At 41.7% G+C, this 24,152-nt stretch overlaps 1 protein-coding gene across 1 annotated transcript in view; it reads right to left on the bottom strand.

Moving 5' to 3' along the window:
* MORN3 (MORN repeat containing 3) overlaps positions 1-24,152 on the bottom strand; it is a 124,944-nt gene that overhangs the window by 28,774 nt on the left and 72,018 nt on the right. The window contains exon 5 of the mRNA XM_053701748.1: positions 8,151-8,335. Coding sequence (XP_053557723.1) covers positions 8,151-8,335 — 185 coding nt within the window. The remainder of the gene's footprint in view (positions 1-8,150; positions 8,336-24,152) is intronic.

The following is a 24,152-nucleotide window of genomic DNA, read 5'->3' on the forward strand; positions in this document are numbered from 1 at the left end:
AGGAGTGACCCCAGAACCTTCGTAAAGATTCTTGGTGCTGTAGCTAACCCAAAGGGAAGAGCCACAAACTGGTAATGCCTGTCCAGAAGATATCCCTGGGACACAATTTCCAACGCCCAGGGATCCTGGACATCTCTTGCCCAAGCCTGGGCGAAGAGAGAAAGTCTGCCCCCTACTAGATCCGTTACCGGATCGGGGGCTGATCTTTCATGCTGTCTTAGAGGCAGCAGCAGGTTTTTTGGCCTGCTTTCCTTTATTCCAAGCCTGGTTAGGTCTCCAGACCGGCTTGGACTGGGCAAAATTTCCCTCTTTTTTTGTATTAGAGGAAGTTGAAGCTGCGCCACTCTTGAAGTTTCGAAAGGCACGAAAATTAGGCTGTTTGGTCCTTAATTTGTGGGACCTATCCTGAGGAAGGGCGTGACCTTTTCCTCCAGTAATATCAGAAATGATCTCCTTCAGTCCAGGCCCGAATAGGGTCTGCCCCTTGAAGGGAATGTTGAGAAGCTTAGACTTTGAAGTAACGTTAGCTGACCAGGATTTAAGCCATATCGCCCTACGCGCCTGAATAGCAAAACCTGAGTTCTTAGCCGTTAGTTTGGTTAAATGAACAACGGCGTCAGAAACAAATGAATTGGCTAGCTTAAGAGCTTTAAGCTTGTCAAGGATATCATCCAATGGGGTTTCTACCTGTAGAGCCTCTTCTAAAGACTCAAACCAGAAGGCCGCAGCAGCAGTGACAGGGGCAATGCATGCAAGGGGCTGGAGAATAAAACCTTGTTGAATAAAAATTTTCTTAAGGTAACCCTCTAATTTTTTGTCCATTGGATCTAGAAAAGCACAACTGTCCTCGACAGGGATAGTTGTACGCTTCGCTAGAGTAGAGACTGCTCCCTCCACCTTAGGGACCGTTTGCCACAAGTCCCGTGTAGCGGCATCTATGGGAAACATCTTTTTAAAAACAGGAGGGGGAGAGAACGGTACACCTGGTCTATCCCATTCCTTAGTAATAATTTCTGAAAACCTCTTAGGTATTGGAAAAACATCAGTGTAAACAGGCACTGCGTAGTATTTATCCAATTTACACAATTTCTCTGGGACTACAATGGCGTCACAGTCATCCAGAGTTGCTAAAACCTCCCTGAGCAACATGCGGAGGTGTTCAAGCTTAAATTTAAATGTAGACATATCAGAATCAGGTTGAAGTGTCTTCCCTGAGTCAGAAAAATCACCCACAGATAGAAGCTCTCCTTCTTCGGCTTCTGCACATTGTGAGGGTATATCGGACATAGCTACTAAAGCGTCAGAGAGCTCTGTATTTTTTCTAGCCCCAGAGCTGTCTCGCTTTCCTTGTAACCCTGGCAGTTTGGACAATACTTCTGTAAGAGTATGATTCATAACTGCCGCCATGTCTTGTAAAGTATACGCAATGGGCGCGCTAGATGTACTTGGCGCCCCTTGAGCGGGAGTTAAAGACTCTGACACTTGGGGAGAGTTAGTCGGCATAACTTCCCCCTTGTCAATTTCCTCTGGTGATAAATCTTTTAAAGCCAGAATATGGTCTTTATAACTTATAGTAAGATCAGTGCATTTGGTACACATTCTAAGAGGGGGTTCCACAATGGCTTCTAAACATAATGAACAAGGAGTTTCCTCTATGTCAGACATGTTTAACAGACTAGTAATGAGACCAGCAAGCTTTGAAAACACTTTAATTAATGTGAAAAAGCAGAATATAAAAAACGGTACTGTGAAATTTTTACAGTGTATATAATAGACTAAAATAGCATTGCACCCACTTGCAAATGGATGATTAACCCCTCAGGTTCAAAAACGAAGCAAAAAAACGGTAAAAACCGTTATAACAGTCACAAGCAAACTGCCACAGCTCTACTGTGGCTCCTACCTTCCCATAAAACGACTTTTGTAGGCACAAAAACCCTTTACAGAGGTCCAATATGACAGGGGACTCCTTCAGGGAAGCTGGATGTCTCAGAATGTAAAAAACAACTGCGCAATTAGAGCGCGAAAATAGGCCCCTCCCACCATGCACTCAAAGTCAGAGGGCCTTAAAAAACTATTCCTAGGAGTAAAATAAAAGCCATGTGGAAAACTAGGCTCCAAATAAAGATTTATCACTTCAGTAAAAAACGTTCCTTTATATATATAACGTTTTACATACTAAGCCATAATAGAAAGTAATATGAAAATTACCCTTTACTGCAAACATGATGCCAGTCACTGCAATCAGGCTTACCTTAACTATATTAGGCACTGTCAGCATTTTCTAGTTCTTATCATCCTCTAGAAAAAAATATACTGAACATACCTCAGGGCAGTTAATTCTGCAGGCCGTTCTCCCAGCTGAATTTTCCTCATACTCTTCAGTTATGTGTGAGAACAGCAGTGGACCTTAGTTACAACCTGCTAAGATCATCAAAAACCTCAGGCAAATTCTTCTTCTAATTTCTGCCTGAGGTAAAAAAAACAGTACAACGCTGGCACCGTTTAAAAATAACAAACTTTTGCTTGAAGATAAACTACACTAATTCACCACATCTCTCTAGCTACTTCCCTTGTCGAGAGCTGCAAGAGAATGACTGGAGGTGGCAGTTAGGGGAGGAGCTATATAGACAGCTCTGCTGTGGGTGATCCTCTTGCAGCTTCCTGTTGGGAAGGAGAATATCCCACAAGTAATGGATGAATCCGTGGACTGGATACACCTTACAAGAGAAAGGAGCATTGCCTGTTAGATCATTACCAGCGGATATCCATACAGCGATATAGAAGCTGTCAACAATACCGCAGATCCAACCTCTGACCTTTGGTGACGTGGAAGAGAGTCACATGACCATCTCCGCTGCTACTGTACCGACACTCACAGGACACAAACGCTGGATGTGTGTGTCGAGTACTTGGGATAACAGAGATCTACAAATCATATTAACGTAAGAACATTAAGGTAATACCTCTTTTCCATAGGTGTCGTCATCCCTCTGGACGCGGTTTGAACCGCCGAGGGGATATTTCAGCCACCACGCAGCTACCATCTAAGATTGAGAAGATATACATCCTGTCCATAGACTGTGATAAATGTTTTTATTTTTACCTATATTAGACTTTTATTTTTTTGTGCCACTCTTACAAAGATACTCGGGAGACGTCCCTGATATTTGACCTTGTTTTTATTGCTTAGTAATTGATGTTTATATTACACTTTACAAACAAGGGCTTCATAATGTGCTTTAGAGACCTAGACTTGTATTTGTCATCATCAATAAGTTTTGTATAATTGACCTCTTGTATATGATGCAGATTTGCTCTGTGTTTATATGTGTTCTTATTGTGAATGTTACAGTTTAATATAAGAATTGTTATGGAAAACTCTAAACATAAGAAAAGCATGTTACAAAATATTTAGAGGTTTTGCTATAATAGAGCTGTAATGGATGTCTTTCTTTTCAGAACTCATGTTTCAGCTACTGTACCTTTAATTCAACTTCACCTTGTGAGCAAGGATATTTAAACCTGACACACCCACTTTTTCCTGCTTTAGTATTTTGTATTTGGTAATTCTAGAAGCTGCATCTCCTGGAATTGTCCTGATTGAATTAAAGCCATTTATCTACAGTCTCTTCCAACTCTGGAATTGTTACTACAGTATTTCATTTCAGCTTTAACCCTGAAGAACTTTTGTTGAAGTGTATCATATCTTTCCACAAAAATTTCATTGTGAGGATTCAGCTGTGCTGCGAAGCTCCGGTCAGTGTGTAACTGCCTGACTCACAGTGAGTGGTTCCCTGTGTGATCAATCTGCTTTGTCTGCAGTCTGCTGTGCTGTGAATCTCCTAACAGTGTGTTCTCTCTAACCTCCATGCTGCTCCTGTCATCCTTACTGTGAGTAGTTGCTTAATTACTTCCTTCATCCAGGATTTACTTTCTAAGTCTTGTTAAGGAAACCTCTCACTGTATATATTACTGCACTGAATACCAGTTGTTATCTAAACGAGCGCCACACATCTTTTCTTAAAAAGACATTCTCCTAACATTCCCTAATGTTATTTCCTATATGAAGCATGGACATTAATTAACTTTGGGAATGCTTAACAGAATATTGCCTACACCCAAGATTTGAGCTATTTCTGTGTCACTGGGAGCTAGCTGGGCTAAGCCTAATATACCTTAATCAGAATTGCAAGTTATGAAGCATGGACATTAACTAACTTTGGGAATTCCTATCAGAATATTGCTACACCCAAGATTTGTGTTATTTCTGTGTCATTGGGAGCTAGCTGGGCAAAGCCTAATATACCTAAATCAGAATTGCAAGTTCTGTTCCCTTTATAACCTTTACATTCTTGTTAAGGTGATCTTTGTATATATTATATTATAGCCTAAGTATCAGTTGCTCTGAGTTCAGTCTCTTAGCTTCTCGGTGCTACTACTGGCTAACAAAACCTAATTTACTGAATTTCTGCAGTTGAGTTCCATCTCTCCTATTAATTCCTAACAAGAGCAGTACTGGGATGCACCCATTGAATATGTTTCTTGACAACTTTTCTGCCTGACTTTCTTACTTTCTCTCCACAAATACACCTACTCTAATTCTGGGTGACTTCAACATCCCCATTTTGACAACCCATCTGCCCCTGCTGCCAGAAAACTTCTCTCACTCACTAACTCCTTCGGCCTCTCACAATCCACCCTATTCCCTACCCACCGCGATGGACACTCTATTGATCTGGTATTCTCCTATCTCTGCTCTTTCTCTGATGTTGCCTGTCACCCATTTCCCATCTCAGACCACCATCTGCTCAACCTTTAATCTTAATATACAGAATAAACCTACTTCCCCCCTCTCCCCCGCACCTGTAGAAATATGCACACTGTAGACCCTCCCCAACCTTATTCAAATATGCCTCCCCCACACTTCCAGGATATCCTGCCCTGACCTTGCTATAAGCCACTATAACACTACCCTCTCCTCTGCACTTGACACTCTGGCTCCGCCCCAACTTCGCAAAGCCCCACGTCATCAGCTCCAGCCCTGGCACTTCCAGCAAACACGCCACCTGCAAAAATGCTCCCGCACTGCTGAACGTGCCTGGAGGAAATCCCGTTCTGAACCTGATTTCATGCACTATAAGTTCACTCTTCACTCTTACACCTCTGCCCTTCACCTAGCTATGCAAACCTACTTCTCTTCTATCCACTCACTCCTCAAACCCTAAAAGACTCTTCTCCATTTTTAAATCCCTCCTCTACCCACCTGCACCATCCCCCTCATCTGCATTCAGTGCCCAAGACCTGGCTGACTACTTTTTCAATAAAACACTTACCATCTGAAGAAACATCCCAACACAAGCCTGCAATCTCTCAACTTTGCTCCCAGTCACCCCCTCTGCCACTCTCTGCACCCTCCTCCCAACCACTGAGAGTGAAGTGGCTTCCCTATTGTCTTCCTCACACCTCACTACCTGCCCACTTGACCCTATTCCTTCACATCTAATACCTTCTCTGTCTCCCACCCTCACTCCGGCTCTTACTCATATATTCAACCTATCCCTTTCTACCGACTCATTCCCTGTCTCCTTCAAACATGCAAAGGTCACCCCCATCCTCAAAAAACCCTCCCTTGACCCTAACTCTCCTGCAAACTACCCCCCATATCACTGCTCCCGCTAGCTTCAAAAATCCTTGAAAAACTGCCTTTGATCGCCTAACCCACTTCCTGTCCTCCAACTCATTGCTCGACCCCCTGCAATCTGGCTTCCGTCCCCAACACTCAACTGAGACTGCCCTCACCATGGTTACTAACGATCTCTTTTCTGCTAAAAACAAAGGCTACTACTCTATACTCATCTTACTTGACCTCTCTGTTGCCTTTGACACTGTCCTTCTCCTACAGACTCTCAGCTCTCTTGGGCTCTGTGACACTGCCCTCTCCTGGATTCACTCTTATCTCTCTAACAGATCCTTCTCCGTCTCTTTTGCTGGTGACTCCTCCTCTCCATTGCTTCTGTATGTTGGAGTACCTCAAGGCTCTGTCCTGGGTCCTCTACTCTTCTCTATTTACACTTCTTCACTGTGTAAACTCATCAACAGCTATGGCTTTAACTATCACCTCTATGCTGATGATACCCAGATCTACCTTTTCACCACTGCACTCTCTCCTTCTGTCAATTCTCACATCAGCAACTGCTTATCTGGCATTTCCTCCTGGATGGTCTCTCACCACCTAAAAATAAACATGTCCAAGACCGAACTACTTCTAATCCCCCTCTCTAAGTCTACTCCAGTTTCTAATTTTTCCATCACTGTTGGCGGCACCACTATCTCCCCATCACCCCAAGTCCACTGCCTTGGAGTCACACTTGACTCAAATCTGTCCTTCATTCCCCACATCCAATTGCTCTCTTCATCCTGCCGCAACCACCTAAGGACTATCTCCAAAATTTGTCAGTTTCTGAGTGCTGAAACTACTAAACAGCTAATCCACTCCCTGGTAATTTCCAGACTTGACTACTGTAATAACTTACTATCTGGCCTACCTCTCCCGCCTCTCTCCCCTTCAATCCATCCTAAATGCATCTGCAAGGCTAATCCATGTCTCTCGACGCTCTGTTTCTGCTGCACCTCTCTGTGAGTCCCTTCACTGGCTCACCATTCACAGAAGAATTAAATTCAAAATTCTTACCCTGACCTACAAAGCCCTCACCAATGCTGCCCCACCCTATCTGTCCTCACTCATCAACAAATATACTCCACCCCGCCCCCTAAGATCCAACAATGTCCTGCTTCTTGCGTCCTCTACCATGACCTCCTCTCATGCTAGACTACAGGACTTTTCTTGTGCGGCACCAACCCTCTGGAACGCACTTCCTCAAGCTGTCAGACTTTCCCCTAACCTCTCCTCCTTTAAATGTTCCCTAAAGACCTTTTTGTTCAGGGACTCATTAACAAATTAACTTCATTTACCTAACAGTTGCCTTCATCTATCTCCTGACTAATATCATTCTCACCTTTGCAGTCCCCACCTCCTGTTTCCCATCCTCCTACCCATCTAGATTGTAAGTTCCCACAGGAATAGGGCCCTCAATTCCCCCTGTATTTGTCTGTAAAATGTTGTCTCTTATTGTATTGTTTCTCCGTTGTACTTTTATCCTTGTACCCATGGGTAGCGCTGCGGAATCTGTTGGCGCTTTATAAATAAATAATAATAATAATCATCACTTTTGCAACGGCCAATTATGCCAAGCTGTAAATGTGCTCCTAACTGATCTATCAGGGTCATTTAAACAGCATTATCCCTCATCAACTGTTAAATTAATGAAAAGTTAGCAACATAGCAATATGCATTTATTTAGTTTGTTTTTGCTGTAAGATATTTTCTGTTAAAAAAAAAAAGTGCTTGTTCCACTCCACCCAGGAAGGCTATAGTTTAAATTACATTTTTTACAGTTACATTTTCTCATTTATTCCCCACAGCCTCCTTAGCCATTTATTATAAAAAGTGGATTATTGACAAGAAAGTAGAGAGGGAACTAGTTGGTGGTGTCGGTGCACATATTGCTGCTTACCTCTAAACATTTGGTGCCTTTCTGAACTAGGAGGCCGTGGCTAAGTGAGAGAGATTTGTAGGTGGGGTAGCAGGTGTTTTGTGGGTGTAGCTATAGCAGGCATGATGTCATAAACATTTATCATGAATATATATTACATTACTGTGTTTACTGAGTCTGAGTTTAATATCCCGCTTTAAACAAACTTTATAAATGTTTAAATGTTTTGTTTGCATTACTACTCCAAAAAGCTTGTGGAAGCTAATCACAAAATTTGGTTTGAATTTGCTGCAGCATTCACGCTCCGATTACAGCTGGATATTTATATACAAAGCAGACAATAAAATGCATTTCTCTTCTCCTTATTGTATAAGGCATTCCCTCTGTCTACCAACACATGGACTCTCTAGTTATATATATGTAATTTTAGCACTACTAATCCTGCAAGTCTTTGTGTTTAACCCCCAAAAATGTGTTAAACTCATAGTTAAAGTTAGAAACATTTTGGTCTGTATGGCCCTTTAATGTTAGAATATTGTACCGCATTAATTTCTCTATGCTTAAACAATTCACAGAAACCCTGGTGTCCTTTACCTCAGGAATTGGGTACATTGTTGGTAAAGGTGCTTCTGCTCGTCCAAAGTCAATCATTGTTCCACATTTGGGGATATCTTCTACCCAAACACCTTCATACAGCTGCCCTTTATCTAAGTAGTAGAACTTGCCAGGACCGTGTTTTTTTCCTCCCATCCAAGAACCCTCATAACGATTTGCATTTGCTGAGGAAAAAAAGCTTTAGATCATTAGCTGAGACATCAAGTTTGGTATCACATAAAACAAAGCACAAATATCACCCCAAAACAATAGCTTTGTCCATGACTGTGAGATGATCACTTTACAGTGGAGATAAGTACAAAGTCATATAAGTCTTGGTCAGAACCAATTTTAAGTGAACTATGTAAAAATGTATCAACCCCAACTTCAAAATAAATCACAAGAAAAACATTTATGCTTACATGATAAAAAAAAATTCCGGCAATGGAGAGTCCACAATTTGATTCCAATTACTAGTGGGATATTCAATTCCTGGCCAGCAGGAGGAGGCAAAGAGCACCCCAGCAGAGCTGTTAAGTGTCACTTACCCATAATCCCCAGTTATTCGGCCGATGGAAAATAGAAAAAGAAGATAACACAAGGGTATAGAGGTTCCTGAGGTTTGTGTAAAAAAACCTGCCTTCTTAAATTTAAATAAGGGCCGGTCGTGGACTCTCCGTGCCCGGAAAGAAAGAAATCAGGTAAGCATAAATTATGTTTTCTTTCCTATGTCATGGAGAGTCCACAATTTCATTCCAATTACTAGTGGGAACCAATAACCAAGCTAGAGGACACAGAATTAAAGGGAGGGAGAACAAGACAGGCGGACCTAAACCGAAGGCGCCAACAAAGAACTTTCCTCCCAAAGGAAGCCTCAGCAGAGGCAAAAGTATCAAATTTGTAGAATTTGGAAAAAGTATGCAATGAGGACCATGTGGCTGCCATGCAAATTTGTTCCACAGAAGCTTCATTTTTGAAAGCCCAGGAAGACAAAACAGCCCTATTGGAATGAGCCATAATTTTCTCTGGAGGCTGTTGTCCAGCTGTCTCATAAGCTAATCGTATAACACTTCTCAACCAGAGAGAAAGAGTAGTAGAAGTAGCCTTCTGCCCCTTACTCTTGCCAGAGATTGCCTAAAATCTTTAGTTGCTTGAAGGTAAAATTTTAGAGCACGCACAACATCCAAGTTATGCAACAGGCGTTCCTTCGGAGAAGAAGGATTAGGACAAAAAGAAGGAATAACAATTTCCTGATTGATATCGCGATCCGATACCACCTTAGGGAGATTTTCCAGCTTAGTACGAAGGACCGCCTTATCCGCATGAAAAATTAGGTAAGGGGAATCACACTGCAGAGCCAAGAGCTCGGAAACTCTGCGAGCAGACGAATTAGCAAGAAGAAACAAAACCTTCCAAGATAACAACTTAATATCAACTGAATGCATTGGCTCAAAAGGAGCCTGCTGCAAAACATTTAGAACAAGATTAAGGCTCCAAGGCGGAGCAAAAGGTTTAAACACAGGCCTGATGCTGACCAAGGCCTGAACTAAGGACTGAACATCAGGCAGATTCGCCAAATGTTTGTGCAAAAGAATAGACAGTGCAGAATTCTGACCCTTCAGAGTACTGACTGATAAACCCTTCTCCATGCCCTCCTGAAGAAAGGACAAAATTTGGGGTACTCTTAACCCTTCTCCAAAAGAAACCGTTCAAATTATACCAATAAAGGTATTTACGCCATACCTTATGGTAAATCTTACGGGTAACAGGTTTACGCGCCTCAAGCATAGTATCAATGACCTTCTCTGAGAAGCCACATCTAGCCAAAATTAAGCGTTCAATTTCCAAGCTGTCAGCTTCAGAGAATCTAGGTTTGGGTGGAGGAAGGGACCTTGAAGTAGAAGGTCCTTTCTCAGAGGCAACCTCCAAGGAGGAAGAGATGACATCCTCACCAGATCCGCAAACCAGATCCTGCGAGGCCAGGCAGGAGCTATGAGAATCACTGATGCTCTCTCCTGTTTGATACAAGCAATGACTCAAGGAAGGAGAGCAAACGGAGGAGACAGGAATGCCAGACCGAAGTCCCAAGGAACTGCCAGAGCGTCGATCAGAACTGCATAAGGATCTCTTGATCTTGAACCGTACTTTGGAAGCTTGGCGTTTCTGCGCAACGCCATCAGATCCAATTTCGGAATCCTCCACCTGAGGGTTATCATTGAGAATACCTCCGGATGGAGAGCCCACTCACTGGGATGAAAGGTCTGTGTGCTCAGAAAATCCGCTTCCCAGTTGTCCACCTCTGGGATGTGGATGGCAGACAGGAAACAGTGGTGAGACTCCGCCCACTGGATAATGTGGGGCACCTCCTTCATTGCCAATGAACTCCGGGACCCTCCCTGGTGGTTGATGTATGCCACCGAGGTGATGTTGTCCGATTTAAATCTGATAAACGGACTAAAGCTAGTTGAGGCCAAGCCATCAACGCATTGAACATCTCCCTCAACTCTAGAATGTTTATGGGAAGAGAAAACTCCTTCCGCGTCCAAAGACCTTGAGCTCTCACATTTGTGGTCTCAATCACCCAGGAAGGTCTCAGGAAGCATGTCCCCTGAGACAGATGATCCTGTGAAGTCCACCACGAAAGAGAGTCTCTTATAGAGGGATCCAGAGCTATACTCTGTGAGCGATCCGAGTGGTCTCCATTCCATTGACTGAGCATACATAGTTATAGGGGTCTCAGATGGAACTGAGCAAACAGAATGATATCCATGGAAGCAACCATCAGACCAATTACTTCCATGCACTGAGCCACTGATGGATGGACAGAGACCTGCAGTGATCGGCAAGAAGTAAGAAGTTTTGATTTTCTGACATCCGTCAGAAAAATCTTCATGAATAGAGAATCTATAATTGTTCCCAAGAAGCACACCCTGGTGTCTGGCACTAGGGAACTCTTTTCCAGATTCACTTTCCACCCGTGGGAACAAAGAAAAGACAACATCTTGGTATAAGATTTTGCTAGTTGAAAAGATGGCGCTTGAACCAAGATATCATCCAGGTAAGGTGCCACCACTATCCCTTGAGACCTGACCACCACCAAAAGAGCCCCCAGAACCTTTGTAAAAATTTAAGGGGCCATAGCAAGGCCAAAGTGAAGGGTGACAAACTGGTAATGATTGTCCAAAAAAGCAAACCGTAGGAATTGGTGATGTTCCCTGTGAATGGGAATATGGAGATAGGCGTCCTTTAAATCTATGGTTGTCATGAACTGACCCTCCTGAACTAATGGAAAAATTGAACGAATAGTTTACATTTTGAAGGACAGCACTTTGAGGATCCCGAAGATAGAGGCAAAGAATGACTCGGGATTATGGGTAAGGGAAGTGACACTTAACAGCTCTGCTGGGGTGCTCTTTGCCTCCTCCTGCTGGCCAGGCATTGAATATCCCACTAGTAATTGGAATGAAATCGTGGCCTCTCCATGCCATAGGAAAGAAATAGTATTTTATTAGGATGTGGAACACAAACTATTTCCATCAAGTATGTTAAACATTAAAAAAATTTATGTTTGCATAAATAGGATAATTTCAAGCTGTTTATTTTTATTTCTTTTATATAGGAGGGAGAGTCCACAAGCTGCCAGGAGGGGCAAAGTTTATCAAATGTAAAAAGCCTATAAATACCCCACCTACCTCACTCATACATCAGTTTAAATGTGTTTCTGATAGCCCCAGCGTGGCCTTACAGGATTTGGTATGCGGACCTTTTCCAAATGTCCAGTTGCCTTGGCCTGTTCCTCTAAGGCCAGACCTTCTATCTCAAGGTCCGTTTTTCCATACAGATTTTAAATCTCTAAACTTAATGGCATGGAAATTGAACGATTAGTCCTTAGTCATAGGGGTTTTTCTGAATCTGTGATTAACACTATGATTCAGGCTTGCCAGCTTGTTTCAAGGAAGATTTAACAAAAGGTTTGGAAAACGTATATTTCATGGTGCTCTTCTCATTATTATTTCTAGCATTCTTTTCGAATTCCTAGGATTATGCAGTTTCTTCAGGATGGTTTGGATAAAAATTTGTCTGCCAATACTTCCTGATATTCACTGTTTAGTTCAGGCTTTAATTCGTATTAAATCTGTAATTGAATCTATTTCTCCTCCTCCCTGGTATTAAAGATTCTACAGGCTCCTTCTTTTGAGCCCACGCGATCTTTGGACAATAAACGACTTTCTTGGAAAGTGTTGTTTCTCTTGGCTATCTCTTCTGCTTGAAGAGTTTCTGAATTATCAGCTCTCTCTTGTGAGATTACTTATCTGATTTTCCATCAAGATAAAGAGTTTTGCTGACTTCTTTAAAAATTTTACCTAAAGTTGTGAATTCTAAAAAAATTAATAGGGTAATTATTTTGCTTCCTTGTGTCCTAATCCTAAATCTACTCTTTGGATGTAGTAAGAGCTTTGAAATACTATGTTGATGCTATAAGGCAGTGCTTTCCAATCTGTGCCGTGACACATTAGTGTGTCGGTGGCAGTGTGTAGGTGTGTCGCTCCTTTGAATTTTTAAAAAAAAATGTTTTGGTTTCCGACTTTCTGCCTGCCTGCCTGCTACGCATATCACGTGGTTGGCACGTGATGGATACCTAGTGGGTCACAGATCATCTTAACCTATTGGCGCAGCTCAGCCAGAACTGAAACTATTCCCATTGGCGGCACATTGGCTCCTGACTGCACGTGTAGTCTCCTCAATCGGCTCGTGACTACAGATGTAGTCAGTGAGTGGGACAGTAGTGTGTTTGCAGCAAGAGCAGTAGTCAGTCAGACTCGCAGAGCTCTGAGGGCGGCAGCTTAAACGCTGAGCTGAAGTTTGCTGTTTTGCAAAATGAAGTAGGTCTAAAAAGTGTGTCACCAACATGAAAAGTTTCGAAAGCTCTGTACTAAGGATTTCAGACCAGACTTCTATTCTGTTTGTTCTTTTTTCTGGTTCTAGAAAAGGTCAGAAAGCCTCTGCCATTTCATTAGCATCTTGGTTAAAAAATGTAATTCACAAAGCTTATTTAAAGGCAGACCAGTCTCCACCTCAGAGAATTACAGCTCATTCTACGGGCGCGATCCGATATAGATCGTAGTTTGCGGCGCAAGCGAGGGAACCCGCGTCGCCCGCAGTTTCAGCTCGCAACTCAAGCTATCCCATATACGGCGCCGTCAGATGCTAACGTGCCGTAAATGGGATAAACCAGTGATGTCCAGAAATCTGCGCAAGTACAAATTTCTGGCGTCACCAGTGACTTGCGGCACGTTAGAAACTGCCGGTGCCTACAAAACCTGACTAAAGTCTAAATCACCCGCACTGTCTAACACGCCTCCCTAACATAGCCCGACACGTCTAACCCTATATCCGCTATCCCCCCTCACTATCCTAACAATAACAATGTATTAACCCCTAAACCGCCGCTACCTAATAAAGTTATTAACCCCTAAACCGCCGCCAGCTATATTAAATCTATAACCCCCTAAAGTAAGCCCCTAACACCGCCGCCATCTACCTTACCTACCCCCTAAAGTGAGCCCCTACCCCGCCGACATCTACCTTACCTACCCCCTAAAGTGAGCCCCTACCCCGCCGCTATCTATTTTAAAATTATTAACCCCTAATCTAATCCCCCTACCCCGCCGCCATCTATATTAAATTATTTAACCCCTAAAATACTAAACTATCCCTACCACTAAACCTAAGTCTAACCCTACAAATAGCCCTGAAAAGGGCTTTTTGCGTGGCATTGCCCCAAAGTAACAGCTCTTTTGCCAGCCCTTAAAAGGGCTTTTTGCGGGGCATGCCCCAAAGAATTCAGCTCTTTTGCCAGCCCTTAAAAGGGCTTTTGGCGGGGCTTTGTCACAAAGTAAACTGCTCTTTTGCCTACAATCTACATCCCCCTACACCGCGGCCACCTATAATAAATGTATTAACCCCTAATCTAATCCCCCTACACCGCCGCCAGCTATAATAAATGTATTAACCCCTAATCTAATCCCCCTACACCGCCGCCAGCTATATTAACTATATTAGCCCTAATTATATTAGGGTTAATATAGTTAATATAGTTATTATATTATATATATTAACTATATTAACCCTAATTATATTAGGGTTAATATAGTTAATATCGTTATTATATTATATATATATAAAGTATAATAACCCTATCTAACTCTAACATCCCTAACTAAACTCTTATTAAAATAAATCTAATATTAATATTATTAATTAAATATTCCTATTTAAATCTAAATACTTACCTATAAAATAAACCCTAAGGTAGCTACAATATAATTAATAATTACATTGTAGCTATGTTAGGGTTTATATTTATTTTACAGGTAAATTGTTAATTATTTTAACTAGGTATAATAGCTATTAAATAGTTATGAACTATTTAATAGCTACCTAGTTAAAATAATTACCCAATTACCTGTAAAATAAATCCTAACCTAAGTTACAAATACACCTACACTATCAATAAATTAAATAAACTATAAATATCTATCTAAAAATACAATTAAATAAACTAAACTAAATTACAAAAAAAAAACCAATACCACCCCCCAAAAACACAATACCACCCCCCAACATTACAACCCACCACCCACATACCCCTAATCTAACCCAAACCCCCCTTAAATAAACCTAACAGCCAATCAGATTTTTCTACCTTAATTCCGATTGGCTGATAGACTCCTATCAGCCAATCGGAATTCGACGGACGCCATCTTGGATGACGTCATTTAAAGGTACCTCATTCGTCGTTCAGTCGTCGGCCAGTATGGATGCTCCGCGTCGGTGGAGAGAAGATTCAAGATGCCGCTTGATGGAAGATGCTGGCGGATGGATGAAGACTTTGCTGCCGCTTGGAGAAAAACATCGCCGGGATGAAGATTTCTTCTTTGCCGCTTGGATGGACATCGCCCGGATCGGATGAAGAGTTCTGCCCGGCGGGGTGAATACAAGGTAGGGAGATCTTCAGGGGGGTAGTGTTAGGTTTATTTAAGGGGGGTTTGGGTTAGATTAGGGGTATGTGGGTGGTGGGTTGTAATGTTGGGGGGTGGTATTGTGTTTTTTTTTCAGGCAAAAGAGCAGTTTTCTTTGGGGCATGCCCCCACAAAAGGCCCTTTTAAGGGCTGGTAAGGTAAAAGAGCTTTGAACTATTTTTAATTTAGAATAGGGTAGGGAATTTTTTTTATTTTGGGGGTTTATTATTTTATTAGGGGGCTTAGAATAGGTGTAATTAGCTTAAAAATCTTGTAATCTTTTTTTTATTTTTTTGTAATTTAGTGTTTGTTTGTTTTTTGTAATTTAGTTTAGTTTATTTAATTGTATTTTTAGATAGATATTTGTAGTTTATTTAATTTATTGATAGTGTAGGTGTAATTGTAACTTAGGTTAGGATTTATTTTACAGGTAATTTGGTAATTATTTTAACTAGGTAGCTATTAAATAGTTCATAACTATTTAATAGCTATTATACCTAGTTAAAATAATTAACAATTTACCCGTAAAATAAATATAAACCCTAACATAGCTACAATGTAATTATTAATTATATTGTAGCTATCTTAGGGTTTATTTTATAGGTAAGTATTTAGATTTAAATAGGAATATTTTAATTAATAATATTAATATTAGATTTATTTTAATAAGAGTTTAGTTAGGGATGTTAGAGTTAGATAGGGTTATTATACTTTATATATATATATAATATAATAACGATATTAACTATATTAACCCTAATATAATTAGGGTTAATATAGTTAATATATATAATATAATAACTATATTAACTATATTAACCCTAATATAATTAGGGTTAATATAGCTGGCGGCGGTGTAGGGGGATTAGATTAGGGGTTAATACATTTATTATAGGTGGCCGCGGTGTAGGGGGATGTAGATTGTAGGCAAAAGAGCAGTTTACTTTGTGACAAAGCCCCGCCAAAAGCCCTTTTAAGGGCTGGCAAAAGAGCTGCTACTTTGGGGCATGCCCCGCAAAAAGCCCTTTTAAGGGCTGGCAAAAGAGCTGTTACTTTGGGGCAATGCCACGCAAAAGGCCCTTTTAAGGGCTGGTAATAGAGATAATTATTTTAGGGGGATTAGATTAGGGGTTAATAATATTAATATAGCTGGCGGCGGTATAGGGGGATTCGATTAGGGGTTAATCATTTTTATATAGGTGGCGGCGGTGTAAGGGGTCAGATTAGGGGATAGATAAGGTAGATGGCGGCGGTTTTAGGGGCTCACAGTAGGGGGTTAGTTTATGTAGATGGCGGCGGTTTAGGGGTTAAATATTTTATTAGGGATTGCGGCGGGGGATCGCGGTTGACAGGTAGATAGACATTGCGCATGCTTTAGGTGTTAGGTTTTATTTAGCAGATCGCGGTTGACAGTTAGATAGACATTGCGCATGCGTTAGGTTTTATTTAGCAGCTAGTTTAGAGAGTTGCGGGGCTCCAATAGTCAGCGTAAGGCTTCTTAAGGCTGCTTTTTGTGGCGAGGTGAAAATGGAGTAAGATTTATCCATTTTCGCCACGTAAGTCCTTACGCTGTATATTGGATACCAAACTGCGCGGGTTTGGTATACCTGCCTATGGCCCAAAAAACTACGGGCGACGGCAGAAATATACGCGCGTAACTTCTAGGTTACGCCGTATATAGGATACCAAACCCGCGCAAATATTGGCGTCGCCAGCTTTTGCGGGCGACGATTTTTATCGGATCGACCCCTACAAGATCAGCTGTAACATCTTGGACTTTCAAGAATGAAGCTTCAGTTGACCAACTTTGCAAAGCAGCCACTTGGTTTTACTTGCATACCTTTACTAAATTCTATAATTTTTATGTTTTTGCTTCTTCCGAAGCAGCTTTTGGTAGAAAGGTTCTTCAGGCAGCTGTCTCAGCTTGATTCTAGTGCCTATGTTTTACGTTTTTTTGAAAATTAAAAAAAAAAGGCATTACTTTTTTATTTAATTTATTAGCGAAAATAGTTGTTTTTATTTTATCCCTCCCTTTATTTTTGTTACTCGTGGACTTCCACATCTTGGGTATTATATCCCATCAGTAACAAGCTCATAGACTCTCGCCACCTATATGAAAGAAAACATCATTTATGTAAGAACTTGCCTGATAAATTAATTTCTTTCATAGTGGCAAGAGTCCACGAGGCCCACCCAATTTGTTCTTTATTTTGGGTTATTTTTCATAAGCATCTTTTTCCTGCTCCTCGTTTTTATGCTTTTACTCTTGGCTATACATTAAACTGAGGTATGAGTGAGGTGGGCGGGGTATTTATAGGCTTTTGAGGTTTGGGAAACTTTGCCTCCTCCTGGTAGGAATGTATATCCCATCAGTAACAAGCTTGTGGACTCTCGCCACCATAAAAGAAATTAATTTATCAGGAAAGTTCTTACATAAATAATTTTTTTAAAACTGACAGGTAGTTCACACCTGATTGGTGGGAGAGCAAACACACATATCCTTCTTACAGCTCTATTAAATGAGGCAATCCCCACAAGCATAACACCAAAAGTGTTTACTTTTTCAGCACAGGAACATCCATTGGAAACCCCCCAAAGAAACTAATGTATATCAAAATGTCCTCTTTTAAATTTTATATATATATATATATATATATATATATAGTTATTATTGAGATAAATGTATGAAAAGGGGTTAAAAGGGATATGGCATATGTAAAGGTGGGAAGGGCTCAAAATATATATATATATATATATATATATATATATATATATATATATAATTAGTGTCAAATTTATAGAATTTTGAAAAAGTGTGAAGAGAGGACCAAGTTGCTGCCTTGCAAATCTGTTCCACAGAAGCTTCATTTTTGAATGTCCAGGAAGAGGAAACAGCCCTCGTAGAATGAGCCGTAACTCTCTCAGGAGGCTGCTATCAAATTCATAGGCAAAGCGAATGATACTCTTCAACCACAAAGAAAGAGAAGTAGCCGTAGCTTCCTGTCCCTTACGTTTCCCAAAGAATACCACAAACAGCAGAAGACTGACGAAAATCCTTAGTCGCCTGTAAATAGAATTTTAGTGCATGTACCATGTCCAGATTGTGCAGAAGCCGTTCCTTCTGAGAAGAAGGATTAGGACACAAGGAAGGAACAACATTCTCCTGATTAATGTTCTGGTCTGAAACTACTTTAGGGAGAAACCCTAATTTAGTACGTAAAACCACCTTATCTGAATGAAAAATAAGGTAAGGGGACTCATACTGTAATGCCGAGAGCTCTGACACTCTAGGAGCAGATGAAATAGAAACAAGAAACAAAAATTTCCAAGATAACAATTTAATATCTAAGGAATGCATAGGCTCAAACGGAGCCCCTTGAAGAACCTTAAGAACTAAGTTAAGACTCCAGGGAGGAGTAACTGGTTTGAACAAAGGCCTGATCCTGACCAAGGCCTGACAAAACGATTGCACGTCTGGGACGTCCACCAGACGCTTATGTAACAAAATAGACAAGGCAGATATTTGACCCTTTAGGGAACTTGTCGATAAACCCTTCTCCAAACCTTCTTGGAGAAAGGACAGAATTCTAGGAATCCTAACTCTAATCCAAGAGTAGCCCTTGGATTCACACCAATATAGATATTTACGCCATATCTTGTGGTAAATCTTTCTAGTCACAGGTTTATGAGCCTGAATCATGGTCTCAATGACCGAGTCCGAAAATCCACGCTTGGATAAAATTAAGCGTTCAATCTCCAAGCAGTCAGTTTCAGAGAAACTAGATTTGGATGAAGGGCCCTTGAAGTAGAAGGTCCTTCCTCAACGGAAGTCTCCAAGGAGGAAGAGATGACATGTCCACCAGGTCTGCATACGAAATCCTGCGAGGCCACACCGGTGCAATGAGGATCACCGACGCCCTTTCCTGCTTGATTTGAGCAATGACCCGAGGTAAAAAGTGAACGGAGGAATAGGTATGCGAGACTGAAATTCCAAGTTACCGCCAGAGCATCTATCAGTACAGCCTGAGGGTCCCTTGACCTCAACCTGTACCTCGGGAGCTTGGCATTCTGCCGAGATGCCATAAGATCCAATTCCGGCTGACCCCATTTGAGAATCAGGCTGGAAAACACTTCCGGATGGAGCTCCTACTCCCCCGGGCGAAAGGTCTGTCTGCTCAGGAAGTCTGCCTCCCAGTTGTCCACTCCTGTAATGTGGATCACCGACAGACAGCAATTGTGGGTCTCTGCCCACTGAATGATCTTGGCTACCTCTGTCATGGCCAAGGAACTCCGAGTTCCTCCCTGATGGTTGCTGTAAGCCACTGAGGTTATATTGTCTGACTGGAACCTGATGAACCGGGCCGAAGCTAACTGAGGCCAGGCCAGGAGAGCATTGAAGATTGCTCTCAGTTCCAGAATGTTTATGGGTAGAACAGACTCCGACCAAGTCCATGTTCCCTGAGCCTTTAGAGAGCCCCAGACTGCTCCCCATCCCAGAAGGCTGGCATCTGTTGTCACAATCACCCAAGAGGGTCTGCGAAAGCAGATTACCTGGGAGAGATGATCCAGAGACAACGACCAAAGTAGAGAATCCCTTGTCTCCTGCTCCAGCTGTAATTGCAGAGACAGATCTGCATAATCTCCGTTCCACTGCCTGAGCATGCTTAACTGCAGAGGTCTGAGGTGGAAACGGGCGAACGGGATGATGTCCATTGCTGCTACCATCAGCCTCCATGCACCGAGCCACTGATGGCCGAGGAGAGGACTGAAGTGCTAGGCAAGAATTTAAAATCTTTGATTTCCTGACTTCTGTCAGAAAAATCTTAATTGATAAGGAATCTATTATGGTTCCCAAGAAAATTACCCTTGTATTTGGAACTAAGGAACTCTTTTCCAAATTCACCTTCCATCCATGAGACCGCAGGAAAGATAAAAACATTTCCGTGTGAGATCTTGCTTGTTGAAAAGAAGGCGCCTGAACTAGAATGTCGTCCAGATAAGGTGCCATTGCAATGCCCCGCAATCAATGCACCGCTAGCAGGGATCCCAGAACCTTTGAGAAAATTCTGGGAGCTGTGGCAAGACCGAATGGAAGAGCCATGAACTGGAAGTGTTTGTCTAGAAATGCAGACCTTAGAAACTTGTGATGGTCCCTGTGAATGGGAACATGCAGGTACGCGTCCTTTAAATCCACCGTTATAAATTGACCCTCTTGGACCAAAGGAAGAATGGAATGAATAGTTTCCATCTTGAAGGACGCCACTCTGAGGAATTTGTTTAGACTCTCGAGATCTATAATCGGTCTGAAGGTTCCCTCCTTTTTGGGAACCACGAACAGATTGGAATAGAACCCCAGACCTGTTCCTGCATTGGAACAGGAACTATGACTCCCAGGTCGGAGAGGTCCCGAACACAGTGTAAGAACGTCTCTCTTTTTGTCTGGTCTACAGATAATCTTGAAAGCAGAAACCTGCCCCTGGGAGGAAAGGTCTTGAACTCTAGTTTGTATCCCTGGGACACGTTGTCCACCGCCCAGGGATCCTGAACATCTCGAACCCAAGCCTGAGCGAAGAATGAAAGTCTGCCCACCACAAGATCCGGTCCCGGATCGGGGGCAGACCCTTCATGCTGCTTTTGTTTCAATAGCAGGCTTTTTGGATTGTTTTCCCTTGATCCAAGACTGATTGGGTCTCCAGGAAGGCTTGGACTGCTCCTGCTTGGAGGAGGAAGTGGAAGGATTTCCCTTGAAATTTCGAAAGGAATGAAAATTACTCTGACGTCCCTTTTGTTTATTTCTCTTATCCTGAGGGAGGAAATGTCCCTTTCCTCCCGTGATGTCAGAAATTATTTCCGTCAACCCCAGCCCAAACAAAGGGGGGTAGTTATCAAGCCGTCTACTTTTCTGGCTTCGCCGGCCCAATACGCCCGCCTAAGCTCGCCTCACATCGCCGCCGCGGACCTGAAAAAATACGCCTAAGTTATCAAATAAAGCTGTCAAAAAGCCGCGGGGTGATGAGCAGCGGACTGTGAGAGTTATCACTCATCCGATCTCGCTGCTCTTCGGCTTTTTCCCAGCTTTATTGCTAGCCTGTCACTAAGCACTAACACTAAACTACACTGTTCTATCCCTATACCGGCGCCCCCGGAGCCCCCCGCAACTAAATAAAGTTACTAACCCCTAAACCGCCGCTCCTAGACCCCGCCGCAACTCTTATAAATGTATTAACCCCTAAACCGCCTCTCCTAGACCCTGCCGCAACTCTGATAAATGTATTAACCCCTAAACCGCCGCTCCCGGACACCGCTGCCACCTACAGTATACCTAGTAACCCCTATCCTGCCCCCCCTACACCGTCGCCCTCTATTATAAAGTTATTAACCCCTATCCTGCTGATCCCGCACCTCTCCGCAACTAAATAAATAGTTTAACCCCTAAACCGCCGCTCCCTGAACCCGCCGCAACCTATATTAAACCTATTAACCCCTATCCTGCCCCCCTACACCGTCGTCACCTATAATAAATTTATTAACCCCTAATATGCCTCCCCTACACCGTCGCCCCCTATAATAAATTTATTAACCCCTAATCTGCCTCCCCTACACCGTCGCCCCCTATAATAAATTTATTAACCCCTATCCTGCCCCCCACTACGCCGCCGCCACTGTAATAAAATTATTAACGCCTAAACCTAAGTCTAACCCTAACCCTAACGCCCCCCTAACTTAAATATTAATTAAATAAATCTAAATAAATTAACTCTTATTAACTAAACGAATCCTATTTAAAGCTAAATACTTACCTATAAAATAAACCCTAATATAGCTACAATATAAATAATAATTATATTCTAGCTATCTTAGGATTTATATTTATTTTACAGGTAACTTTGTATTTATTTTAGCTAGTTAGAATAGTTATTAAATAGTTATTAACTATTTAATAACTACCTAGCTAAAAGAAATACAAAATTACCTGTAAAATAAATCCTAACCTAAGTTACAATTAAACCTAATACTACACTATCATTAAATTAATTAAATAAACTACCTACAAATAACTACAATTAAATACAATGACATAAACTAACTAAAGTACAAAAAATAAAAAAAGCTAAGTTACAAAAAATAAAAAAATAAGTTACAAACATGTTAAAAATATTACAACAATTTTAAGCTACTTACACCTAATCTAAGCCCCCTAATAAAATAACAAACCCCCCCAAAATAAAAAAAATGCCCTACCCTATTCTAAATTAAATAAAGTTCAAAGCTCTTTTACCTTACCAGCCCTTAAAAGGGCCATTTGTGGGGGCATGCCCCAAAGAAAACAGCTCTTTTGCCTGTAAAAGAAAAATACAACCCCCCCCCCAACATTAAAACCCACCACCCACATACCCCTAATCTAACCCAAACCCCCCTTACAAAAACCTAACACTAATCCCCAGAAGATCATCCTACCTTGCCTTCACTCAGCCGAGCAGCGATGGAACCGAAGTGGACATCCGGAGTGGAAGAAGTTAATCCTCCAAGTGGCGCTGAAGAAATCTTCCATCCGATGAAGTCATCATCCAGGCGGCGCTGAAGAAAAGTCTTCGATCCGGCCGATGTCATCTTCAAAGAGGCGCTGAAGAGGTCTTCTATCCGGGCGATGTCATCTTCCAAGCCGGGTCTTGAATCTTCCTCCCGCCGACGCGGAACCTCCTTCTTCACCGACGGACTACGACGAATGAAGGCTCCTTTAAGGGACGTCATCCAAGATGGCGTCCCCTCAATTCCGATTGGCTGATAGGATTCTATCAGCCAATCGGAATTAAGGTAGGAAAATTCTGATTGGCTGATGGAATAGATAGAATGCGAGCTCAATCTGATTGGCTGATTCCATCAGCCAATCAGATTTTTCCTACCTTAATTCCGATTGGCTGATAGAATCCTATCAGCCAATCGGAATTGAGGGGACGCCATCTTGGATGACGTCCCTTAAAGGAGCCTTCATTCGTCGTAGTCTGTCGGTGAAGAAGGAGGTTCCGCGTCGGCGGGAGGAAGATTCAAGACCCGGCTTGGAAGATGACATCGCCCGGATAGAAGACCTCTTCAGCGCCTCTTTGAAGATGACATCGGCCGGATCGAAGACTTTTCTTCAGCGCCGCCTGGATGATGACTTCATCAGATGGAAGATTTCTTCAGCGCCGCTTGGAGGATTAACTTCTTCCGCTCCGGATGTCCACTTCGGTTCCATCGCTGCTCGGCTGAGTGAAGACAAGGTAGGATGATCTTCAGGGGATTAGTGTTAGGTTTTTGTAAGGGGGGTTTGGGTTAGATTAGGGGTATGTGGGTGGTGGGTTTTAATGTTGGGGGGGGTGTATTTTTCTTTTACAGGCAAAAGAGCTGTTTTCTTTGGGGCATGCCCCCACAAATGGCCCTTTTAAGGGCTGGTAAGGTAAAAGAGCTTTGAACTTTATTTAATTTAGAATAGGGTAGGGCATTTTTTTTATTTTGGGGGGTTTGTTATTTTATTAGGGGGCTTAGATTAGGTGTAAGTAGCTTAAAATTGTTGTAATATTTTTAACATGTTTGTAACTTATTTTTTTATTTTTTGTAACTTAGCTTTTTTTATTTTTTGTACTTTTATTTTTTGTACTTTAGTTAGTTTATGTCATTGTATTTAATTGTAGTTATTTGTAGGTAGTTTATTTAATTAATTTAATGATAGTGTAGTATTAGGTTTAATTGTAACTTAGGTTAGGATTTATTTTACAGGTAATTTTGTATTTCTTTTAGCTAGGTAGTTATTAAATAGTTAATAACTATTTAATAACTATTCTAACTAGCTAAAATAAATACAAAGTTACCTGTAAAATAAATATAAATCCTAAGATAGCTACAATATAATTATTAATTATATTGTAGCTATCTTAGGGTTTATTTTACAGGTAAGTATTTATTTTTAAATAGGAATAATTTATTAAAGTATAGTGTAGTG

Source organism: Bombina bombina, chromosome 2 (genome assembly GCF_027579735.1).
Source record: "Bombina bombina isolate aBomBom1 chromosome 2, aBomBom1.pri, whole genome shotgun sequence".
NCBI classification, from domain to species: Eukaryota; Metazoa; Chordata; class Amphibia; order Anura; family Bombinatoridae; genus Bombina; species Bombina bombina.